Below are 25998 nucleotides of genomic sequence, written 5' to 3' on the forward strand. Positions count from 1 at the left end.
ACATAGAGCTGTGGACAGTAGAGCGGAGCTGTGGACAGTAGAACATGGAGCTGTGGACAGTAGAACATGGAAATGTGGACAGTAGAACATGGAAATGTGGACAGTAGAACATAGAGCTGTGGACAGTAGAACATAGAGCTGTGGACAGTAGAACATAGAGCTGTGGACAGTAGAACATAGAGTTGTGGACAGTAGAACATGGAGCTGTGGACAGTAGAACATGGAGCTGTGGACAGTAGAACATAGAGCTGTGGACAGTAGAACATAGAGCTGTGGACAGTAGGACATGGAGCTGTGGACAGTTGAACATAGAGCTGTGGACAGTAGAACATGGAGCTGTGGACAGTAGAGTATAGAGCAGTGGACAGTAGAACATAGAGCTGTGGACAGTAGAACATAGAGCTGTGGACAGTAGAACATAGAGCTGTGGACAGTAGAACATAGAGCTGTGGACAGTAGAACATAGAGCTGTGGACAGTAGAACATAGAGCTGTGGACAGTAGAACATAGAGTTGTGGACAGTAGAACATAGAGCTGTGGACAGTAGAACATGGAGCTGTGGACAGTAGAACATAGAGCTGTGGACAGTAGGACATGGAGCTGTGGACAGTAGAACATAGAGCTGTGGACAGTAGAACATAGAGCTGTGGACAGTAGAACATAGAGTTGTGGACAGTAGAACATAGAGCTGTGGACAGTAGAACATGGAGCTGTGGACAGTAGAGTATAGAGCTGTGGACAGTAGAACATAGAGCTGTGGACAGTAGAACATAGAGCTGTGGACAGTAGAACATAGAGCTGTGGGCAGTAGAACATAGAGCTGTGGACAGTAGAACATAGAGCTGTGGACAGTAGAACATAGAGCTGTGGACAGTAGAACATAGAGCTGTGGACAGTAGAACATGGAGCTGTGGACAGTAGAACATGGAGCTGTGGACAGTAGAACATGGAGCTGTGGACAGTAGAGCGGAGCTGTGGACAGTAGAACATGGAGCTGTGGACAGTAGAACATAGAGCTGTGGACAGTAGAGCGGAGCTGTGGACAGTAGAACATGGAGCTGTGGACAGTAGAACATGGAGCTGTGGACAGTAGAACATAAAGCTGTGGACAGTAGAACATAGAGCTGTGGACAGTAGAACATGGAGCTGTGGACAGTAGAACATGGAGCTGTGGACAGTAGAACATGGAGCTGTGGACAGTAGAACATAGAGCTGTGGACAGTAGAGCGGAGCTGTGGACAGTAGAACATGGAGCTGTGGACAGTAGAACATGGAAATGTGGACAGTAGAACATGGAAATGTGGACAGTAGAACATGGAGCTGTGGACAGTAGAACATGGAGCTGTGGACAGTAGAACATAGAGCTGTGGACAGTAGGACATGGAGCTGTGGACAGTTGAACATAGAGCTGTGGACAGTAGAACATGGAGCTGTGGACAGTAGAGTATAGAGCTGTGGACAGTAGAACATAGAGCTGTGGACAGTAGAACATAGAGCTGTGGACAGTAGGACATGGAGCTGTGGACAGTTGAACATAGAGCTGTGGACAGTAGGACATGGAGCTGTGGACAGTTGAACATAGAGCTGTGGACAGTAGAACATGGAGCTGTGGACAGTAGAACATGGAGCTGTGGACAGTAGAACATAGAGCTGTGGACAGTAGGACATGGAGCTGTGGACAGTAGAACATAGAGCTGTGGACAGTAGAACATAGAGCTGTGGACAGTAGAACATAGAGTTGTGGACAGTAGAACATAGAGCTGTGGACAGTAGAACATGGAGCTGTGGACAGTAGAACATGGAGCTGTGGACAGTAGAACATAGAGCTGTGGACAGTAGGACATGGAGCTGTGGACAGTAGAACATAGAGCTGTGGACAGTAGAACATAGAGCTGTGGACAGTAGAGCGGAGCTGTGGACAGTAGAACATGGAGCTGTGGACAGTAGAACATAGAGCTGTGGACAGTAGAACATAGAGCTGTGGACAGTAGAACATAGAGCTGTGGACAGTAGAGCGGAGCTGTGGACAGTAGAACATGGAGCTGTGGACAGTAGAACATAGAGCTGTGGACAGTAGAACATGGAAATGTGGACAGTAGAACATGGAAATGTGGACAGTAGAACATGGAAATGTGGACAGTAGAACATGGAAATGTGGACAGTAGAACATAGAGCTGTGGACAGTAGAACATGGAGCTGTGGACAGTAGAACATGGCGCTGTGGACAGTAGAACATAGAGCTGTGGACAGTAGGACATGGAGCTGTGGACAGTTGAACATAGAGCTGTGGACAGTAGAACATGGAGCTGTGGACAGTAGAACATAGAGCTGTGGACAGTAGAACATAGAGCTGTGGACAGTAGAACATAGAGCTGTGGACAGTAGAACATAGAGTTGTGGACAGTAGAACATAGAGCTGTGGACAGTAGAACATGGAGCTGTGGACAGTAGAACATGGAGCTGTGGACAGTAGAACATGGAGCTGTGGACAGTAGAACATAGAGCTGTGGACAGTAGGACATGGAGCTGTGGACAGTAGAACATAGAGCTGTGGACAGTAGAACATAGAGCTGTGGACAGTAGAACATGGAGTTGTGGACAGTAGAACATAGAGCTGTGGACAGTAGAACATGGAGCTGTGGACAGTAGAACATGGAGCTGTGGACAGTAGAACATAGAGCTGTGGACAGTAGAGCGGAGCTGTGGACAGTAGAACATGGAGCTGTGGACAGTAGAACATGGAGCTGTGGACAGTAGAACATAGAGCTGTGGACAGTAGAACATAGAGCTGTGGACAGTAGAGCGGAGCTGTGGACAGTAGAGCGGAGCTGTGGACAGTAGAACATGGAGCTGTGGACAGTAGAACATAGAGCTGTGGACAGTAGAGCGGAGCTGTGGACAGTAGAACATGGAGCTGTGGACAGTAGAACATGGAAATGTGGACAGTAGAACATGGAAATGTGGACAGTAGAACATGGAAATGTGGACAGTAGAGTATAGAGCTGTGGACAGTAGAACATGGAGCTGTGGACAGTAGAACATAGAGCTGTGGATTGGAGATAACTGCTAGCCTCCCGCAGGAGACACTGTGTAAGATTACATCCCAAATGGCATCCTATTACCTTTGTAGTGCACTACTATTGTCCCGGGCCCATAGGGCTGTAGTGCACTACTATTGACCCGGGCCCATAGGGCTGTAGTGCACTACTATTGACCCAGGCCCATAGGGCTGCAGTGCACTACAAAGGGAATAGGGTCCCATTTAGGACACACCCTAAGAGTGATAGGCACTCGGTCCTAAGGTGCCCGCTCACACTCCCGAGAGGGGGAGACAGAGGGGGAGAGAGGGGGGAGACGGGGGAGGGGAAGAGAGGGGAGAGAGGGAGACAACTGATCAACACTCTGATAATGAGAGAGAGACACGTTCAAGATTGGTGGAGAAAGAGTGTGTCCTGGAATGTCCAGACTTGTTTCAGCCTGGAAGAAGGCTCTGGTCCAAAGTAGTGCACTATGTAGGGAATATAGTGCCATTTGGGACACACTTCTAGTCTCGCTGCTTTAAGAATCCTCTTTAATGTAAAAGGCCTCAAATTATGAGCCATTTTTTTAAATGTGCAAAACATCAATATATTGATGATATTTTGACTCCCAGGGGATTAAAGACCAGGTTGGTAAAACACAACCAGAGGAGATAAATGATAAGTGCTGTAGATATAAAATAGAGAAAAGCGTAATGGCTTCATGTGTATCATGTTCTGTTTTCTACTTCATATTATTACAATCTGCTCGGTAACAGAGATGATGATACCACACTGCAGTGCTCTCTCTGCTGGGTTGTACGGTGGGTGGATGGGTGAGTGAGTGAGTGAGTGAGTGAGTGAGTGAGTGAGTGGGTAGGTAGGTAGGTAGGTAGGTGGGTGGGTGGGTGGGTGGGTGGGTGGGTGGGTAGGTGGGTGGGTGGGTGGGTAGGTAGGTGGGTGGGTGGGTGGGTGAGTGAGTGAGTGAGTGAGTGAGTGAGTGGGTAGGTAGGTGAGTGGGTGAGTGAGTGGGTGGATGTATTTTGAGAGAGGCATAGTCAGTAAGTCCAGTAATGTACATGCGTATGTTATGTCTCACTGGCAGTGTGAGCATGTGTTGGTTTTACCTATGTGTTATATATGGAGTACGATAGGGGACTGGTATACGGTAGGAGAGTGGGGGGGGGGGGGGGGGGCAGACATAACATCTCTAGTCATCAATGCCCAATGGTGACCAATTCAAACCTGGGAAACCAGCAGCAAACACTGACTTCAGGAATGGAAGCTGTGTACTGTGTCTGTTTGCAGTAGTAAATGCTGACTTCAGGAAGGGAAGCTGTGTACTGTGTCTGTTTGCAGTAGTAAACGCTTACAAAGAGGAGAGAGAGAGAGACCCAGCTGGAGTACTGGGTCTGTAAAGGGAAGCATGAGAGAGTGATGGATAGAGTGAAAGATGGATGGATGGACTAAAGGGAGGGAGGTATTGTCCTCATAAACCATCGGAGTGGAAGCAGTATATTTTCATCCTGGGCCAGCCAGCTGAGATAGCTGAGGAATTAACCCTCAGGTTGTTGCCCCCGTCAGTGGCAGCTTCTGAAAGGGCAACCTATTCCCTATGTAGTGCACTACTTTTGACCAGGGCCCATAGGCTGCCACTAGGCTTTGGTCAAACGAAGTGCTACTATATAGGGAATAGGGTGCCATTTGGGACCAGTAAGTCAGCCAGGAGGAGAGAAGAGTTGGCTGAGTATTAACCCCCTAACCCCAGTCAGCATGACCACTACTGCCCTCAGTAGAGGTCAGTTACAGGTCAGTAGATGTCAGTTACAGGTCAGTAGAGGTCAGTTACAGGTCAGTAGAGGTCAGTTACAGGTCAGTAGAGGTCAGTTACAGGCCCGTGTGGTTCAGTTCGTAGAAGTCAGTTATAGGCCAGTAGATGTCAGTTATAGGCCAGTAGAGGTCAGTTATAGGCCAGTAGATGTCAGTTACAGGTCAGTAGAGGTCAGTTACAGGTCAGTAGAGGTCAGTTACAGGCCCGTGTGGTTCAGTTCGTAGAAGTCAGTTATAGGCCAGTAGATGTCAGTTATAGGCCAGTAGATGTCAGTTACAGGTCAGTAGAGGTCAGTTATAGGCCAGTAGAGGTCAGTTAGAGGTCAGTAGAGGTCAATGCTGTTTCAGACTGTTCTACACCAACCATACCATGTAGATGACCTTCTGCTGCTCAACTAGACTGTATGGTAAAGGGAAATACCACTCAACCTTCTGCTGCTCAACTAGACTGTATGGTAAAGGGAAATACCACTCAACCTTCTGCTGTTCAACTAGACTGTATGGTAAAGGGAAATACCACTCAACCTTCTGCTGTTCAACTAGACTGTATGGTAAAGGGAAATACCACTCAACCTTCTGCTGTTCAACTAGACTGTATGGTAAAGGGAAATACCACTCAACCTTCTGCTGTTCAACTAGACTGTATGGTAAAGGGAAATACCACTCAACCTTCTGCTGTTCAACTAGACTGTATGGTAAAGGGAAATACCACTCAACCTTCTGCTGCTCAACTAGACTGTATGGTAAAGGGAAATACCACTCAACCTTCTGCTGGTCAACTAGACTGTATGGTAAAGGGAAATACCACTCAACCTTCTGCTGGTCAACTAGACTGTCACCAAGCAAGCCGAGATCTACAGCTCAGATTTAACCTAATAAAAGCAGTTCTGTAGGAATGAGGTTTGTGCAGTGGGCCTGATACATAATCAGAGCATACTGGTTATATGCCTGGCCTGCCTGTAGTGTTTACATTTACATTTACATTTAAGTCATTTAGCAGACGCTCTTATCCAGAGCGACTTACAAATTGGTGCATTCACCTTATGACATCCAGTGGAACAGCCACTTTACAATAGTGCATCTAAATCTTTTAAGGGGGGGGGGGGTGAGAAGGATTACTTTATCCTAGGTATTCCTTAAAGAGGTGGGGTTTCAGGTGTCTCCGGAAGGTGGTGATTGACTCCGCTGTCCTGGCGTCGTGAGGGAGTTTGTTCCACCATTGGGGTGCCAGAGCAGCGAACAGTTTTGACTGGGCTGAGCGGGAACTGTACTTCCTCAGAGGTAGGGAGGCGAGCAGGCCAGAGGTGGATGAACGCAGTGCCCTCGTTTGGGTGTAGGGCCTGATCAGAGCCTGAAGGTACGGAGGTGCCGTTCCCCTCACAGCTCCGTAGGCAAGCACCATGGTCTTGTAGCGGATGCGAGCTTCAACTGGAAGCCAGTGGAGAGAGCGGAGGAGCGGGGTGACGTGAGAGAACTTGGGAAGGTTGAACACCAGACGGGCTGCGGCGTTCTGGATGAGTTGTAGGGGTTTAATGGCACAGGCAGGGAGCCCAGCCAACAGCGAGTTGCAGTAATCCAGACGGGAGATGACAAGTGCCTGGATTAGGACCTGCGCCGCTTCCTGTGTGAGGCAGGGTCGTACTCTGCGGATGTTGTAGAGCATGAACCTACAGGAACGGGCCACCGCCTTGATGTTAGTTGAGAACGACAGGGTGTTGTCCAGGATCACGCCAAGGTTCTTAGCGCTCTGGGAGGAGGACACAATGGAGTTGTCAACCGTGATGGCGAGATCATGGAACGGGCAGTCCTTCCCCGGGAGGAAGAGCAGCTCCGTCTTGCCGAGGTTCAGCTTGAGGTGGTGATCCGTCATCCACACTGATATGTCTGCCAGACATGCAGAGATGCGATTCGCCACCTGGTCATCAGAAGGGGGAAAGGAGAAGATTAGTTGTGTGTCGTCTGCATAGCAATGATAGGAGAGACCATGAGAGACCGTGTTAATCTCAGACATTATTATACTTAAAAACTCGAGCTTTGATAACTAAATAGATCAGTTGAGAGGCACAGCTGTGCATGAATTGAAATAATTAGCAAATAATTTGCTTTTTTTATTTTACTGGATGGTACCTACCCATCGTGTCTATTTTAATATGTGTTATTATTATTAGCAGCTCATCTTATCTTATCTCATTTTATTTTACTGGATGGTACCTGCATCTTATGGTCAAGGTGCTTGCAACACAACTGGTGAACTTGAAGGAAAAAAAACAGAGGTCAAATCATGATAAAGAGGTCAAATCATGATATCAGCGATCTTCCGGTCGTAAAATCAGAGCTGTAGAAAGATGCCCGAGTTTCTGACTTGGAATTCCGAGCAGGATGAACGTTCAAAACTATATTTCCCAGTCGGAGTTCCCAGTTGTTTTGAACACGTCATTAGTCTCAGCGGAGGGAGGGAGAGCGCAGCAGAGACTGTCACCGGTCCCTGCTCTTTCCTTCCTTTCCTCCGTTGACACTGACTTGAGAGGAGACACAGTCTTCCGCCTGATGGCGAAACTGGAGTCGCACCGCAATCTGCCTCATGCACAAATTCATGTTGTTCCTGTGACCAGAGAAAGTGAACTAAACCTCGATATTAAAATAGACACGGTGAGCTGCTAATAATAATAACATTGCAGGGCTGGCTATCAATACACTTGGCTACACATTGCAGCTCAAATGGAAGTAGGGAGAAGCGCGTTTTATGTTTTGTAATAGAGCTGAATAAAAACAGTGTTGACAGTGCTGAATAAAAACGTAGACATGAACTCACTCTTAAAAACAGCTGCTCTTTGCTGTATTCTTTGACAGTCTCTCTGGTCATGGTTTTAAAAGTTATGAAATCTCACGTAGGCTAGTATCACACTTTGCTGTGGAAGCTGCAGGAACTGTGATCTGAGCTATCCTAGCACAGTAGGCGCACTCGATTTAACCACAGATCTCCCGGTCCGCCGGGTAGGAGGAGCTTGTTGTTCAGACAAATTAAATTGTTAAAAATGGGAACCCTTAGCCTACATGGTGAGCAGGGCTGAATCAAGTGCAGCTACCGGCAACAGCGCATCACAAATAAATAAAAAAAGGAGCGTAAGCTTTTATCGTCTGCTTTTCTACAGAAATGTTTTGTGATCGACTAGGAATGCCTTGAAGATCGACCAATCAATTCTGATCGACCGGTTGGTGACCACTGAGCTAGACTGTATGTTAATTAAAGGAAAATACCATTCAAAAACGATATTTTGTTATTCATTAGTCCACTGTTGATATAGTCCTAAAATGTTTTGCATGTCAAAACGCATTAGACATGACACTTTCTGTATTTTTAAAGTTCTTTATCCCCTCAAAAAGACACATTCACACAGAGTAACCTGCATGAAGTAATATAGTATAGTACTACACATCTATCCTAAGACTAGTTTAAAAAAATAAAAAATGCCCCAAATTCTGATTTGATAGTCAACTACGTGACTTTTATGAATTGTATGTGCTGTTGTGCTGCCTGTCACTTTGTGAAGCCTGTAGTGTGATGTACAGTATCTATGTATCCAGATGGATGTGTGTGATGTACAGTATCTATGTATCCAGATGGATGTGTGTGATGATGTCTGTGCAAATGATCTCTCAGTTTAACGGGCTGCATATTTAAAGGGATGAGATTATTGTTGCTAATTCAAGACATGAACTTCGCAGGCAGCGTTCATTCATTCATTCATTCATTCCCTCTTTCGATCTATCTCAGAATGTTGTGTTATGAGATGTACAGTCCAGTAGGTTTATCCACTTTTCTCCTCTTCCAGGACTACACGTTGACCATGTAGTTTCAGCTACCTATCCCATCTATCCCTCTCTCCACTCGTTTACTGACTCTTCTCTTTCCTCCCCCTCTCTTCCAGGACTACACGTTGACCATGTAGTTTCAGCTACCTATCCCATCTATCCCTCTCTCCACTCGTTTACTGACTCTTCTCTTTCCTCCTCCTCTCTTCCAGGACTACACGTTGACCATGTACTTCCAGCAGGCCTGGCGGGACAAGCGTCTGTCCTACTCTGAGATAGCCCTCAACCTGACGCTGGATAACAGGGTAGCCGACTCGCTCTGGGTTCCCGACACCTACTTCCTCAACGATAAAAAGTCCTTTGTCCACGGCGTCACGGTCAAGAACAGAATGATCCGACTGCATCCGGACGGCACCGTGCTCTATGGACTCCGGTGAGGGATTTCTTAGCTTTTGATGGCTACCAATATCTGTGTTGGTTTCTCTCAGCCAGTAGGTTGAATGCCCCTCTTTCATTTGTTTATTTATATATTTTATTTAAACTTTATTTAACTAGGCAAGTCAGTTAAGAACAAATTCTTATTTACAATGACGGCCTACCAAAAGGCAAAAGGCCTCCTGCAGCGATGGGATATTTTCTTTTTTACAAAATACAAAATAAATACAGGACAAAACACACATCATGACAAGAGAGACAACACAACACTACATAAAGAGAGACCTAAGACAACACCATAGCAATGCAGCAACACATGTCAACACAGCATGGTAGCAACACAACATAACAACAACATGGTAGCAGCACAAAACATAGTACAAACATTATTGGGCACAGACAACAGCACAAAGGGCAAGAAGGTAGAGACAACAATACATCACACAAAGCAGCCACAACTGTCAGTAAGAGTGTCCATGATTGAGTCTTTGAATGAAGAGATTGAAATAAAACTGTCCAGTTTGAGTGTTTGTTGCAGCTCGTTCAAGTCGCTAGCTGCAGCGAACTGAAAAGAGGGGTGACCCAGGAATGTGTGTGCTTTGAGGACCTTTAACAGAATGTGACTGGCAGAATGGGTGTTGTATGTGGAAGATGAGGGCTGCAGTAGATATCTCAGATAGGGGTGAGTGAGGCCTAAGAGGGTTTTATAAATAAGCATCAACCAGCGGGTCTTGCGATGGGTATACAGAGATGACCAGTTTACAGAGGAGTATAGAGTACAGTGATGTGTCCTGTAAGGAGCATGCCCTTTGTTTTGGAGGTGTTCAGAACGAGGTTGAGGGTAGAGAAAGCTTGTTGGACACTAAGAAAGCTTTGTTGTAGAGCATTTAACACAAAATACGGGGAGGGGCCAGCTGAGTACAAGACTGTATCATCTGCATATAATTGGATGAGAGAGCTTCCTACTGCCTGAGCTATGTTGTTGATGTAAATTGAGAAGAGCATGGGGCCTAGGATCGAGCCTTGGGGTACTCCCTTGGTGACAGGCAGTGGCTGAGACAGCAGATTTTCTGACTTTATACACTGCACTCTTTGAGAGAGGTAGTTAGCAAACCAGCCCAAAGACCCCTCCAATACTCCTTAGCCGGCCCACAAAAATGGAATGGTCTACCGTATCAAAAGCTTTGGCAAAGTCAATAAAAATAGCAGCACAACATTGCTTAGAATCAATGGCAATGGTGACATCATTGAGGACCTGTAAGGTTGCGGTGACACATCCATAACCTGGGCGGAAACCAGATTGCACACCCGAGAGAATACTATAGACATCAAGAAAGCCAGTCAGTTGATTATTGACAAGTTTTTCCAACACTTTTGATTAACAGGGAAAAATAGAAATAGGCCTATAACAGTTAGGATCAGCTTGATCTACCCCTTTAAATAAAGGATGAACCGTGGCTGCCATCCAAGCAATGGGAACCTCCCCAGGAAGGAGAGACAGGTTTAAAAGGCTTGGCGATGATAGGGGCAGCAACCTTAAAGAAGAAAGGGTCTAAACCATCTGACCCAGATGTTTTATTGGGGTCAAGTTTAAGGAGCTCCTTTAGCACCTCGGACTCAGTGACTGCCTGCAGGGAGAAACTTTGTAGCGGGGCATGGGGAAAAGAGGGAGAAGCATCGGGGATAGTCGCATTAGAAGGGGTGGGAGATGAGGAAATGTTGGACGGGCAAGGAGGCATGGCTGAGTCAAATAGGAATCCTGACTTAATGAAGTGGTGATTAAAGAGCTCAGCCATGTGCTTCTTGTCAGTAACAACCACATCATCAACATTAAGGGACATGAGCAGCTGTGAGGAGGAAGGTTTATTCTCCAGGTCTTTATCCGTTTTCCAGAACTTCTTGGGGTTATACCTACAGAGAGAGAACTGCTCCTTAAAGTAACTAACTTTGGCCTTCTGGATAGCCTGAGTGCACTTATTTCTCATTTGCCTGAACGATAGTCAGTCAGCCTGAGTATGCGTGTGCCGAGCCTTTCGCCAAATGCAATTGTTGAGGTGCAGTAACTCTGCAAGATCACTGTCGAACCAGGGGCTGAACCTGTTTTTAATTCTCATTTTCTTTATGGGGGCGTGTTTGTTAACAATACCACTGATAATATAAAAAAAGAAGGTCCAAGCGTCTTCGACAGAGGGGATCAAGCTGATTCTATACCAATTTACAGAGGCCAGGTCATGAAGGAAGGCTTGCTCATTAAAGTTTTTTAGCAAGCGTCTATGACAAATCAGGACAGGTCGTCTCACTGAGCAGCCGTTACGAGCACAGGCTGTAAAACAGTGATCACTAAGGTCATTACAGAAAACACCAGACTGATACCTTCCAGGATTATTTGTTGGGGTCACTCGCCCCAACAGTGCGTGAGTGCTGAGGCGAGCGAAAGTTCGGGAGAGAGGGGTGAGTGTGGTGGGGGCACCTGTACCAGACAGGGGGAGACAGGCCAGGGCAGACGGTGAACAGATCACCAGGTGGAATCCAAGCAGCAGTGCAGCAGGCAACGGGAGTAGGTGTCACACCCACTTGGGAGAAGCTTTTATTTCTGGAGGCAGATTTCTTGTAGAAAATGCCGGTGGATGGTCTCTGATCAGCAGGAGGGGGCTTCAAAGACTCCTGCCACTTGTTGGGCCCAAAGGCCTCGACACCTTTTACTTCACACCTTAGTTCTAAGTGAATTTGTATCTGGTCTGTCCAAGCCTGGGAGCCTTAACTCAGCATTCAGTCCCCATTAAGTAAAATATGTCATCGTATTGTACTTTATTAAAAAAATAATAATAATCTTCTTGGCTTTCAAAATAGCATCAGACCAAACACTACTCACTTAGTTCCAGGTTGGATGTTGTCCTCATGTCTCTGCTGTTTGTTTACTAGGACACCTAGTATAGCTTGGAAAAAGAAAACCGTGGAAGCAGTAATCTCTCCGGTTAATTTTGGTCAAAATTCGTGGTCTGTGATGATTATCAATATCTTTCATTGATTGATTGTGATCAATAAGTAAATCGCTGTAGGAGAAACAGAGGCTAGATAGTGGATTGAGGGTGAGTAATGGCATTGCCTTTCAGTCTTCCTATGTATGGAGTCATAACCTTTCAGTCTACCTTATGTATGTAGTCATAGCCTTTCACTCTACCTGGGTATGGAGTCATAACCTTTCACTCTACCTAGGTATGGAGTCATAACCTTTCAGTCTACCTAGGTATGGAGTAATAACCTTTCAGTCTACCTGGGTATGGAGTCATAACCTTTCAGTCTACCTGGGTATGGAGTCATAACCTTTCAGTCTACCTGGGTATGGAGTCATAACCTTTCAGTCTACCTAGGTATGGAGTAATAACCTTTCAGTCTACCTGGGTATGGAGTCATAACCTTTCAGTCTACCTGGGTATGGAGTCATAACCTTTCAGTCTACCTGGGTATGGAGTCATAACCTTTCAGTCTACCTGGGTATGGAGTCATAACCTTTCAGTCTACCTAGGTATGGAGTAATAACCTTTCAGTCTACCTGGGTATGGAGTCATAACCTTTCAGTCTACCTGGGTATGGAGTCATAACCTTTCAGTCTACCTGGGTATGGAGTCATAACCTTTCAGTCTACCTGGGTATGGAGTCATAACCTCTCAGTCTACCTGGGTATGGAGTCATAACCTTTCAGTCTACCTGGGTATGGAGTCATAACCTTTCAGTCTACCTGGGTATGGAGTCATAACCTTTCAGTCTACCTGGGTATGGAGTCATAACCTTTCAGTCTACCTGGGTATGGAGTCATAACCTTTCACTCTACCTAGGTATGGAGTCATAACCTTTCAGTCTACCTGGGTATGTAGTCATAACCTTTCACTCTACCTGGGTATGGAGTCATAACCTTTCAGTCTACCTTATGTATGTAGTCATAGCCTTTCACTCTACCTGGGTATGGAGTCATAACCTTTCACTCTACCTAGGTATGGAGTCATAACCTTTCAGTCTACCTAGGTATGGAGTAATAACCTTTCAGTCTACCTGGGTATGGAGTCATAACCTTTCAGTCTACCTGGGTATGGAGTCATAACCTTTCAGTCTACCTGGGTATGGAGTCATAACCTTTCAGTCTACCTAGGTATGGAGTAATAACCTTTCAGTCTACCTGGGTATGGAGTCATAACCTTTCAGTCTACCTGGGTATGGAGTCATAACCTTTCAGTCTACCTGGGTATGGAGTCATAACCTTTCAGTCTACCTGGGTATGGAGTCATAACCTTTCAGTCTACCTAGGTATGGAGTAATAACCTTTCAGTCTACCTGGGTATGGAGTCATAACCTTTCAGTCTACCTGGGTATGGAGTCATAACCTTTCAGTCTACCTGGGTATGGAGTCATAACCTTTCAGTCTACCTGGGTATGGAGTCATAACCTCTCAGTCTACCTGGGTATGGAGTCATAACCTTTCAGTCTACCTGGGTATGGAGTCATAACCTTTCAGTCTACCTGGGTATGGAGTCATAACCTCTCAGTCTACCTAGGTATGGAGTCATAACCTCTCAGTCTACCTGGGTATGGAGTCATAACCTTTCAGTCTACCTGGGTATGGAGTCATAACCTTTCAGTCTACCTAGGTATGGAGTAATAACCTTTCAGTCTACCTGGGTATGGAGTCATAACCTTTCAGTCTACCTGGGTATGGAGTCATAACCTTTCAGTCTACCTGGGTATGGAGTCATAACCTTTCAGTCTACCTGGGTATGGAGTCATAACCTTTCAGTCTACCTTATGTATGTAGTCATAACCTTTCACTCTACCTGGGTATGGAGTCATAACCTTTCACTCTACCTAGGTATGGAGTCATAACCTTTCAGTCTACCTAGGTATGGAGTAATAACCTTTCAGTCTACCTGGGTATGGAGTCATAACCTTTCAGTCTACCTGGGTATGGAGTCATAACCTTTCAGTCTACCTGGGTATGGAGTCATAACCTTTCAGTCTACCTGGGTATGGAGTCATAACCTTTCAGTCTACCTGGGTATGGAGTCATAACCTCTCAGTCTACCTGGGTATGGAGTCATAACCTTTCAGTCTACCTGGGTATGGAGTCATAACCTTTCAGTCTACCTGGGTATGGAGTCATAACCTCTCAGTCTACCTGGGTATGGAGTCATAACCTTTCAGTCTACCTAGGTATGGAGTCATAGCCTCTCAGTCTACCTAGGTATGGATACGTTTTCTCATTATTGACCATCTGGGTCTACACACTACATACTGTACTGAACGTCTGGATTGGTTACTTTGGTGTTTTATCATTGGCCTACACTTCACACTAACCCAGAACTGAACATTCCTTGTCATAAAAAAGAAAGACAAATAGTCCCAGACTGCTTGTATGGGAACATTGAAACAGAGAATGAGTATTTGGCAGTAGGAGTTTCGAGGCCAAAGTCTCTCTCAGGTGTCTTCATTCCGTGGCTGTCAGCTCTGATTCACAACGAGTCCAAGTTCAATTTAACAACTTCAAAAATGTGGCAGAGTACAAACAACATGTTCTATTGCCATGAAAAGAAAGTACACTACTCGTTCTCTGTTTCAATGGTCCCATACCAGCTTGGGAACAGTGTGACTATATTTATCTTCATGGTCCTACTCAGTCAGCCGTACCTCCATGTTGCTGGGACACTTCAGATTGGGCTGTGACTTGAATTAAAGAAGTTGGGAAACCGTTTCATGGAACTTCTCATACCAGATACCTGTTTTCATTAAAACCCAACAAGTCACAAGTTCATGGATACCATTGTTGTGAGGAAAATAATATTTTTGGAACAGGGGAAACCACTGTGCACATGCGCAGATGCTAAGCTAAGGCTGTTCATCTTTGTCGGTGGCACATGCCCAGCTAGTGTTAGCATGAAGGTTAAGAATCACGTTGTCTTATGGGAAATGCTAACTGTTCACCATCTTAGTAGTGTCTTTGAGCGTAGGCCTAGAATCAGAGATGATTGCAAACAAAAATGTAAAGGCAATCACAACACTAGCTTTGGTTTTAGCTTTGAAACAACTCCTGTTCAGGTTCCAGTTATAGGAGAAGAGTTTAGAACACCTACAGTTCCAGTTATAGGAGAAGAGTTTAGAACACCTCTAGTTCCAGCTATAGGAGAAGAGTTTAGAACACCTACAGTTCCAGTTATAGGAGAAGAGTTTAGAACACCTCCAGTTCCAGCTATAGGAGAAGAGTTTAGAACACCTCTAGTTCCAGCTATAGGAGAAGAGTTTAGAACACCTGCAGTTCCAGCTATAGGAGAAGAGTTTAGAACACCTCCAGTTCCAGTTATAGGAGAAGAGTTTAGAACACCTCCAGTTCCAGTTATAGGAGAAGAGTTTAGAACACCTACAGTTCCAGTTATAGGAGAAGAGTTTAGAAAATCTCCAGTTCCAGCTATAGGAGAAGAGTTTAGAACATCTCCAGTTCCAGCTATAGGAGAAGAGTTTAGAACACCTCCAGTTCCAGTTATAGGAGAAGAGTTTAGAACACCTCTAGTTCCAGCTATAGGAGAAGAGTTTAGAACACCTGCAGTTCCAGCTATAGGAGAAGAGTTTAGAACACCTCCAGTTCCAGTTATAGGAGAAGAGTTTAGAACACCTCCAGTTCCAGTTATAGGAGAAGAGTTTAGAACACCTACAGTTCCAGTTATAGGAGAAGAGTTTAGAAAATATCCAGTTCCAGCTATAGGAGAAGGGTTTAGAACATCTCCAGTTCCAGCTATAGGAGAAGCGTTTAGAACACCTCCAGTTCCAGTTATAGGAGAAGAGTTTAGAACACCTCCAGTTCCAGTTATAGGAGAAGAGTTTAGAACACCTCCAGTTCCAGTTATAGGAGAAGAGTTTAGAACATCTCCAGTTCCAGCTATAGGAGAAGAGTTTAGAACACCTACAGTTCCAGTTATAGGAGAAGAGTTTAGAAAATCTCCAGTTCCAGCTATAGGAGAAGAGTTTAGAACACCTACAGTTCCAGTTATAGGAGAAGAGTTTAGAACACCTCCAGTTCCAGCTATAGGAGAAGAGTTTAGAACATCTCCAGTTCCAGCTATAGGAGAAGAGTTTAGAACATCTCCAGTTCCAGCTATAGGAGAAGAGTTTAGAACACCTCCAGTTCCAGTTATAGGAGAAGAGTTTAGAACACCTCCAGTTCCAGTTATAGGAGAAGAGTTTAGAACACCTGCAGTTCCAGTTATAGGAGAAGAGTTTAGAACACCTCCAGTTCCAGTTATAGGAGAAGAGTTTAGAACACCTCCAGTTCCAGTTATAGGAGAAGAGTTTAGAACACCTACAGTTCCAGTTATAGGAGAAGAGTTTAGAACACCTCCAGTTCCAGCTATAGGAGAAGAGTTTAGAACACCTCTAGTTCCAGCTATAGGAGAAGAGTTTAGAACACCTGCAGTTCCAGCTATAGGAGAAGAGTTTAGAACACCTCCAGTTCCAGTTATAGGAGAAGAGTTTAGAACACCTCCAGTTCCAGTTATAGGAGAAGAGTTTAGAACACCTACAGTTCCAGTTATAGGAGAAGAGTTTAGAAAATCTCCAGTTCCAGCTATAGGAGAAGAGTTTAGAACATCTCCAGTTCCAGCTATAGGAGAAGAGTTTAGAACACCTCCAGTTCCAGTTATAGGAGAAGAGTTTAGAACACCTCTAGTTCCAGCTATAGGAGAAGAGTTTAGAACACCTGCAGTTCCAGCTATATGAGAAGAGTTTAGAACACCTCCAGTTCCAGTTATAGGAGAAGAGTTTAGAACACCTCCAGTTCCAGTTATAGGAGAAGAGTTTAGAACACCTACAGTTCCAGTTATAGGAGAAGAGTTTAGAAAATCTCCAGTTCCAGCTATAGGAGAAGAGTTTAGAACATCTCCAGTTCCAGCTATAGGAGAAGCGTTTAGAACACCTCCAGTTCCAGTTATAGGAGAAGAGTTTAGAACACCTCCAGTTCCAGTTATAGGAGAAGAGTTTAGAACACCTCCAGTTCCAGTTATAGGAGAAGAGTTTAGAACATCTCCAGTTCCAGCTATAGGAGAAGAGTTTAGAACACCTACAGTTCCAGTTATAGGAGAAGAGTTTAGAAAATCTCCAGTTCCAGCTATAGGAGAAGAGTTTAGAACACCTACAGTTCCAGTTATAGGAGAAGAGTTTAGAACACCTCCAGTTCCAGCTATAGGAGAAGAGTTTAGAACATCTCCAGTTCCAGCTATAGGAGAAGAGTTTAGAACACCTCCAGTTCCAGTTATAGGAGAAGAGTTTAGAACACCTCCAGTTCCAGTTATAGGAGAAGAGTTTAGAACACCTGCAGTTCCAGTTATAGGAGAAGAGTTTAGAACACCTCCAGTTCCAGTTATAGGAGAAGAGTTTAGAACACCTCCAGTTCCAGTTATAGGAGAAGAGTTTAGAACACCTCCAGTTCCAGTTATAGGAGAAGTGTTTAGAACACCTACAGTTCCAGCTATAGGAGAAGAGTTTAGAACACCTCCAGTTCCAGTTATAGGAGAAGAGTTTAGAACACCTGCAGTTCCAGTTATAGGAGAAGAGTTTAGAACACCTCCAGTTCCAGTTATAGGAGAAGAGTTTAGAACACCTCCAGTTCCAGTTATAGGAGAAGAGTTTAGAACATCTCCAGTTCCAGTTATAGGAGAAGAGTTTAGAACATCTCCAGTTCCAGTTATAGGAGAAGAGTTTAGAACATCTCCAGTTCCAGTTATAGGAGAAGAGTTTAGAACACCTCCAGTTCCAGTTATAGGAGAAGAGTTTAGAACACCTCCAGTTCCAGTTATAGGAGAAGAGTTTAGAACATCTCCAGTTCCAGTTATAGGAGAAGAGTTTAGAACACCTCCAGTTCCAGTTATAGGAGAAGAGTTTAGAACACCTCCAGTTCCAGTTATAGGAGAAGAGTTTAGAACACCTCCAGTTCCAGTTATAGGAGAAGAGTTTAGAACACGTACAGTTCCAGTTATAGGAGAAGAGTTTAGAACACCTCCAGTTCCAGCTATAGGGGAAGAGTTTAGAACACCTCCAGTTATAGGAGAAGAGTTTAGAACACCTGCAGTTCCAGCTATAGGAGAAGAGTTTAGAACACCTGCAGTTCCAGTTATAGGAGAAGAGTTTAGAACACCTGCAGTTCCAGTTATAGGAGAAGAGTTTAAAACACCTCCAGTTCCAGTTATAGGAGAAGAGTTTAGAACACCTGCAGTTCCAGTTATAGGAGAAGAGTTTAGAACACCTGCAGTTCCAGTTATAGGAGAAGAGTTTAGAACACCTCCAGTTCCAGCTATAGGAGAAGAGTTTAGAACACCTCCAGTTCCAGTTATAGGAGAAGAGTTTAGAACACCTCCTGTTCCAGTTATAGGAGAAGAGTTTAGAACACCTGCAGTTCCAGTTATAGGAGAAGAGTTTAGAACACCTGCAGTTCCAGTTATAGGAGAAGAGTTTAGAACACCTGCAGTTCCAGTTATAGGAGAAGAGTTTAGAACACCTCCAGTTCCAGTTATAGGAGAAGAGTTTAGAACACCTCCAGTTCCAGTTATAGGAGAAGAGTTTAGAACACCTGCAGTTCCAGTTATAGGAGAAGAGTTTAGAACACCTGCAGTTCCAGTTATAGGAGAAGAGTTTAGAACACCTGCAGTTCCAGTTATAGGAGAAGAGTTTAGAACACCTTCAGTTCCAGTTATAGGAGAAGAGTTTAGAACACCTGCAGTTCCAGTTATAGGAGAAGAGTTTAGAACACCTGCAGTTCCAGTTATAGGAGAAGAGTTTAGAACACCTGCAGTTCCAGTTATAGGAGAAGAGTTTAGAACACCTGCAGTTCCAGTTATAGGAGAAGAGTTTAGAACACCTCCAGTTCCAGTTATAGGAGAAGAGTTTAGAACACCTCCAGTTCCAGTTATAGGAGAAGAGTTTAGAACACCTACAGTTCCAGCTATAGGAGAAGAGTTTAGAACACCTCCAGTTCCAGTTATAGGAGAAGAGTTTAGAACACCTCCAGTTCCAGCTATAGGAGAAAAGTTTAGAACACCTCCAGTTCCAGCTATAGGAGAAGAGTTGAGAACACCTCCAGTTCCAGTTATAGGAGAAGGGTTTAGAACACCTCCAGTTCCAGTTATAGGAGAAGAGTTTAGAACACCTCCAGTTCCAGCTATAGGAGAAGAGTTTAGAACACCTCCAGTTCCAGTTATAGGAGAAGAGTTTAGAACACCTACAGTTCCAGTTATAGGAGAAGAGTTTAGAACACCTCCAGTTCCAGCTATAGGAGAAGAGTTTAGAACACCTACAGTTCCAGTTATAGGAGAAGAGTTTAGAACACCTCCAGTTCCAGTTATAGGAGAAGAGTTTAGAACACCTCCAGTTCCAGCTATAGGAGAAGAGTTTAGAACACCTCCAGTTCCAGTTATAGGAGAAGAGTTTAGAACACCTCCAGTTCCAGTTATAGGAGAAGAGTTTAGAACACCTACAGTTCCAGTTATAGGAGAAGAGTTTAGAACACCTCCAGTTCCAGTTATAGGAGAAGAGTTTAGAACACCTCCAGTTCCAGCTATAGGAGAAGAGTTTAGAACACCTTCAGTTATAGGAGAAGAGTTTAGAACACCTGCAGTTCCAGCTATAGGAGAAGAGTTTAGAACACCTGCAGTTCCAGTTATAGGAGAAGAGTTTAGAACACCTGCAGTTCCAGTTATAGGAGAATAGTTTAGAACACCTCCAGTTCCAGCTATAGGAGAAGAGTTTAGAACACCTCCAGTTATAGGAGAAGAGTTTAGAACACCAGCAGTTCCAGCTATAGGAGAAGAGTTTAGAACACCTGCAGTTCCAGTTATAGGAGAAGAGTTTAGAACACCTGCAGTTCCAGTTATAGGAGAAGAGTTTAAAACACCTCCAGTTCCAGTTATAGGAGAAGAGTTTAGAACACCTGCAGTTCCAGTTATAGGAGAAGAGTTTAGAACACCTGCAGTTCCAGTTATAGGAGAAGAGTTTAGAACACCTCCAGTTCCAGCTATAGGAGAAGAGTTTAGAACACCTCCAGTTCCAGTTATAGGAGAAGAGTTTAGAACACCTCCAGTTCCAGTTATAGGAGAAGAGTTTAGAACACCTGCAGTTCCAGTTATAGGAGAAGAGTTTAGAACACCTGCAGTTCCAGTTATAGGAGAAGAGTTTAGAACACCTCCAGTTCCAGTTATAGGAGAAGAGTTTAGAACACCTCCAGTTCCAGTTATAGGAGAAGAGTTTAGAACACCTGCAGTTCCAGTTATAGGAGAAGAGTTTAGAACACCTGCAGTTCCAGTTATAGGAGAAGAGTTTAGAACACCTGCAGTTCCAGTTATAGGAGAAGAGTTTAGAACACCTTCAGTTCCAGTTATAGGAGAAGAGTTTAGAACACCTGCAGTTCCAGTTATAGGAGAAGAGTTTAGAACACCTGCAGTTCCAGTTATAGGAGAAGAGTTTAGAACACCTGCAGTTCCAGTTATAGGAGAAGAGTTTAGAACACCTGCAGTTCCAGTTATAGGAGAAGAGTTTAGAACACCTCCAGTTCCAGTTATAGGAGAAGAGTTTAGAACACCTGCAGTTCCAGTTATAGGAGAAGAGTTTAGAACACCTCCAGTTCCAGTTATAGGAGAAGAGTTTAGAACACCTCCAGTTCCAGCTATAGGAGAAGAGTTTAGAACACCTCCAGTTATAGGAGAAGAGTTTAGAACACCTGCAGTTCCAGCTATAGGAGAAGAGTTTAGAACACCTCCAGTTATAGGAGAAGAGTTTAGAACACCTGCAGTTCCAGCTATAGGAGAAGAGTTTAGAACACCTGCAGTTCCAGTTATAGGAGAAGAGTTTAGAACACCTGCAGTTCCAGTTATAGGAGAAGAGTTTAGAACACCTCCAGTTCCAGTTATAGTAGAAGAGTTTAGAACACCTCCAGTTCCAGTTATAGGAGAAGAGTTTAGAACACCTCCAGTTCCAGTTATAGGAGAAGAGTTTAGAACACCTCCAGTTCCAGCTATAGGAGAAGAGTTTAGAACACCTCCAGTTATAGGAGAAGAGTTTAGAACACCTGCAGTTCCAGCTATAGGAGAAGAGTTTAGAACACCTGCAGTTCCAGTTATAGGAGAAGAGTTTAGAACACCTGCAGTTCCAGTTATAGGAGAAGAGTTTAGAACACCTGCAGTTCCAGTTATAGGAGAAGAGTTTAGAACACCTCCAGTTCCAGCTATAGGAGAAGAGTGTAGAACACCTCCAGTTCCAGTTATAGGAGAAGAGTTTAGAACACCTCCAGTTCCAGTTATAGGAGAAGAGTTTAGAACACCTGCAGTTCCAGTTATAGGAGAAGAGTTTAGAACACCTGCATTTCCAGTTATAGTAGAAGAGTTTAGAACAACTGCAGTTCCAGCTATAGGAGAAGAGTTTAGAACACCTCCAGTTCCAGTTATAGGAGAAGAGTTTAGAACACCTGCAGTTCCAGTTATAGGAGAAGAGTTTAGAACACCTGCAGTTCCAGTTATAGGAGAAGAGTTTAGAACACCTCCAGTTCCAGTTATAGGAGAAGAGTTTAGAACACCTCCAGTTCCAGTTATAGGAGAAGAGTTTAGAACACCTGCAGTTCCAGTTATAGGAGAAGAGTTTAGAACACCTGCAGTTCCAGTTATAGGAGAAGAGTTTAGAACACCTGCAGTTCCAGTTATAGGAGAAGAGTTTAGAACACCTTCAGTTCCAGTTATAGGAGAAGAGTTTAGAACACCTGCAGTTCCAGTTATAGGAGAAGAGTTTAGAACACCTCCAGTTATAGGAGAAGAGTTTAGAACACCTGCAGTTCCAGCTATAGGAGAAGAGTTTAGAACACCTGCAGTTCCAGTTATAGGAGAAGAGTTTAGAACACCTGCAGTTCCAGTTATAGGAGAAGAGTTTAGAACACCTGCAGTTCCAGTTATAGGAGAAGAGTTTAGAACACCTCCAGTTCCAGCTATAGGAGAAGAGTGTAGAACACCTCCAGTTCCAGTTATAGGAGAAGAGTTTAGAACACCTCCAGTTCCAGTTATAGGAGAAGAGTTTAGAACACCTGCAGTTCCAGTTATAGGAGAAGAGTTTAGAACACCTGCATTTCCAGTTATAGTAGAAGAGTTTAGAACACCTGCAGTTCCAGTTATAGGAGAAGAGTTTAGAACACCTCCAGTTCCAGTTATAGGAGAAGAGTTTAGAACACCTCCAGTTCCTGTTATAGGAGAAGAGTTTAGAACACCTCCAGTTCCAGTTATAGGAGAAGAGTTTAGAACACCTCCAGTTCCAGCTATAGGAGAAGAGTTTAGAACACCTCCAGTTCCAGTTATAGGAGAAGAGTTTAGAACACCTCCAGTTCCAGTTATAGGAGAAGAGTTTAGAACACCTGCAGTTCCAGTTATAGGAGAAGAGTTTAGAACACCTGCAGTTCCAGTTATAGGAGAAGAGTTTAGAACACCTCCAGTTCCAGTTATAGGAGAAGAGTTTAGAACACCTCCAGTTCCAGTTATAGGAGAAGAGTTTAGAACACCTGCAGTTCCAGTTATAGGAGAAGAGTTTAGAACACCTGCAGTTCCAGTTATAGGAGAAGAGTTTAGAACACCTGCAGTTCCAGTTATAGGAGAAGAGTTTAGAACACCTTCAGTTCCAGTTATAGGAGAAGAGTTTAGAAGACCTACAGTTCCAGTTATAGGAGAAGAGTTTAGAACACCTACAGTTCCAGTTATAGGAGAAGAGTTTAGAACACCTGCAGTTCCAGTTATAGGAGAAGAGTTTAGAACACCTCCAGTTCCAGCTATAGGAGAAGAGTTTAGAACACCTCCAGTTCCAGTTATAGGAGAAGAGTTTAGAACACCTGCAGTTCCAGCTATAGGAGAAGAGTTTAGAACGCCTCCAGTTCCAGTTATAGGAGAAGAGTTTAGAACACCTCCAGTTCCAGTTATAGGAGAAGAGTTTAGAACACCTCCAGTTCCAGTTATAGGAGAAGAGTTTAGAACACCTGCAGTTCCAGTTATAGGAGAAGAGTTTAGAACGCCTGCATTTCCAGTTATAGTAGAAGAGTTTAGAACACCTGCAGTTCCAGTTATAGGAGAAGAGTTTAGAACATCTGCAGTTCCAGTTATAGGAGAAGAGTTTAGAAGACCTACAGTTCCAGTTATAGCAGAAGAGTTTAGAACACCTCCAGTTCCAGCTATAGGAGAAGAGTTTAGAACACCTCCAGTTCCAGTTATAGGAGAAGAGTTTAGAACACCTCCAGTTCCAGTTATAGGAGAAGAGTTTAGAACACCTGCAGTTCCAGTTATAGGAGAAGAGTTTAGAACACCTGCAGTTCCAGTTATAGGAGAAGTGTTTAGAACACCTGCAGTTCCAGTTATAGGAGAAGAGTTTAGAACACCTCCAGTTCCAGTTATAGGAGAAGAGTTTAGAACACCTGCAGTTCCAGTTATAGGAGAAGAGTTTAGAACACCTGCAGTTCCAGTTATAGGAGAAGAGTTTAGAACACCTGCAGTTCCAGTTATAGGAGAAGAGTTTAGAACACCTGCAGTTCCAGTTATAGGAGAAGAGTTTAGAACACCTCCAGTTCCAGCTATAGGAGAAGAGTTTAGAACACCTCCAGTTCCAGTTATAGGAGAAGAGTTTAGAACACCTGCAGTTCCAGTTATAGGAGAAGAGTTTAGAACACCTGCAGTTCCAGTTATAGGAGAAGAGTTTAGAACACCTGCAGTTCCAGTTATAGGAGAAGAGTTTAGAACACCTTCAGTTCCAGTTATAGGAGAAGAGTTTAGAAGACCTACAGTTCCAGTTATAGGAGAAGAGTTTAGAACACCTACAGTTCCAGTTATAGGAGAAGAGTTTAGAACACCTGCAGTTCCAGTTATAGGAGAAGAGTTTAGAACACCTCCAGTTCCAGCTATAGGAGAAGAGTTTAGAACACCTCCAGTTCCAGTTATAGGAGAAGAGTTTAGAACACCTGCAGTTCCAGCTATAGGAGAAGAGTTTAGAACGCCTCCAGTTCCAGTTATAGGAGAAGAGTTTAGAACACCTCCAGTTCCAGTTATAGGAGAAGAGTTTAGAACACCTCCAGTTCCAGTTATAGGAGAAGAGTTTAGAACACCTGCAGTTCCAGTTATAGGAGAAGAGTTTAGAACACCTCCAGTTCCTGTTATAGGAGAAGAGTTTAGAACACCTCCAGTTCCAGTTATAGGAGAAGAGTTTAGAACACCTCCAGTTCCAGCTATAGGAGAAGAGTTTAGAACACCTCCAGTTCCAGTTATAGGAGAAGAGTTTAGAACACCTCCAGTTCCAGTTATAGGAGAAGTGTTTAGAACACCTGCAGTTCCAGTTATAGGAGAAGAGTTTAGAACGCCTCCAGTTCCAGTTATAGGAGAAGAGTGTAGAACACCTCCAGTTCCAGTTATAGGAGAAGAGTTTAGAACACCTCCAGTTCCAGTTATAGGAGAAGAGTTTAGAACACCTGCAGTTCCAGTTATAGGAGAAGAGTTTAGAACACCTGCATTTCCAGTTATAGTAGAAGAGTTTAGAACAACTGCAGTTCCAGCTATAGGAGAAGAGTTTAGAACACCTCCAGTTCCAGTTATAGGAGAAGAGTTTAGAACACCTGCAGTTCCAGTTATAGGAGAAGAGTTTAGAACACCTGCAGTTCCAGTTATAGGAGAAGAGTTTAGAACACCTCCAGTTCCAGTTATAGGAGAAGAGTTTAGAACACCTCCAGTTCCAGTTATAGGAGAAGAGTTTAGAACACCTGCAGTTCCAGTTATAGGAGAAGAGTTTAGAACACCTGCAGTTCCAGTTATAGGAGAAGAGTTTAGAACACCTGCAGTTCCAGTTATAGGAGAAGAGTTTAGAACACCTTCAGTTCCAGTTATAGGAGAAGAGTTTAGAACACCTGCAGTTCCAGTTATAGGAGAAGAGTTTAGAACACCTCCAGTTATAGGAGAAGAGTTTAGAACACCTGCAGTTCCAGCTATAGGAGAAGAGTTTAGAACACCTGCAGTTCCAGTTATAGGAGAAGAGTTTAGAACACCTGCAGTTCCAGTTATAGGAGAAGAGTTTAGAACACCTGCAGTTCCAGTTATAGGAGAAGAGTTTAGAACACCTCCAGTTCCAGCTATAGGAGAAGAGTGTAGAACACCTCCAGTTCCAGTTATAGGAGAAGAGTTTAGAACACCTCCAGTTCCAGTTATAGGAGAAGAGTTTAGAACACCTGCAGTTCCAGTTATAGGAGAAGAGTTTAGAACACCTGCATTTCCAGTTATAGTAGAAGAGTTTAGAACACCTGCAGTTCCAGTTATAGGAGAAGAGTTTAGAACACCTCCAGTTCCAGTTATAGGAGAAGAGTTTAGAACACCTCCAGTTCCTGTTATAGGAGAAGAGTTTAGAACACCTCCAGTTCCAGTTATAGGAGAAGAGTTTAGAACACCTCCAGTTCCAGCTATAGGAGAAGAGTTTAGAACACCTCCAGTTCCAGTTATAGGAGAAGAGTTTAGAACACCTCCAGTTCCAGTTATAGGAGAAGAGTTTAGAACACCTGCAGTTCCAGTTATAGGAGAAGAGTTTAGAACACCTGCAGTTCCAGTTATAGGAGAAGAGTTTAGAACACCTCCAGTTCCAGTTATAGGAGAAGAGTTTAGAACACCTCCAGTTCCAGTTATAGGAGAAGAGTTTAGAACACCTGCAGTTCCAGTTATAGGAGAAGAGTTTAGAACACCTGCAGTTCCAGTTATAGGAGAAGAGTTTAGAACACCTGCAGTTCCAGTTATAGGAGAAGAGTTTAGAACACCTTCAGTTCCAGTTATAGGAGAAGAGTTTAGAAGACCTACAGTTCCAGTTATAGGAGAAGAGTTTAGAACAC

At 44.0% G+C, this 25998-nt stretch overlaps 1 protein-coding gene across 2 annotated transcripts in view; it reads left to right on the forward strand.

The window, feature by feature from the left end:
- The window catches only part of LOC139574783 (gamma-aminobutyric acid receptor subunit beta-2-like), a 157028-nt gene that overhangs the window by 30172 nt on the left and 100858 nt on the right, over positions 1–25998 (forward strand). For both annotated transcript variants that reach the window (XM_071399662.1, XM_071399663.1), the window contains exon 4: positions 8873–9093. In XM_071399662.1, coding sequence (XP_071255763.1) covers positions 8873–9093 — 221 coding nt within the window. The remainder of the gene's footprint in view (positions 1–8872; positions 9094–25998) is intronic.

The sequence above is a fragment of the Salvelinus alpinus genome, chromosome 4 (assembly GCF_045679555.1).
Source record: "Salvelinus alpinus chromosome 4, SLU_Salpinus.1, whole genome shotgun sequence".
NCBI classification, from domain to species: domain Eukaryota; kingdom Metazoa; phylum Chordata; class Actinopteri; order Salmoniformes; family Salmonidae; genus Salvelinus; species Salvelinus alpinus.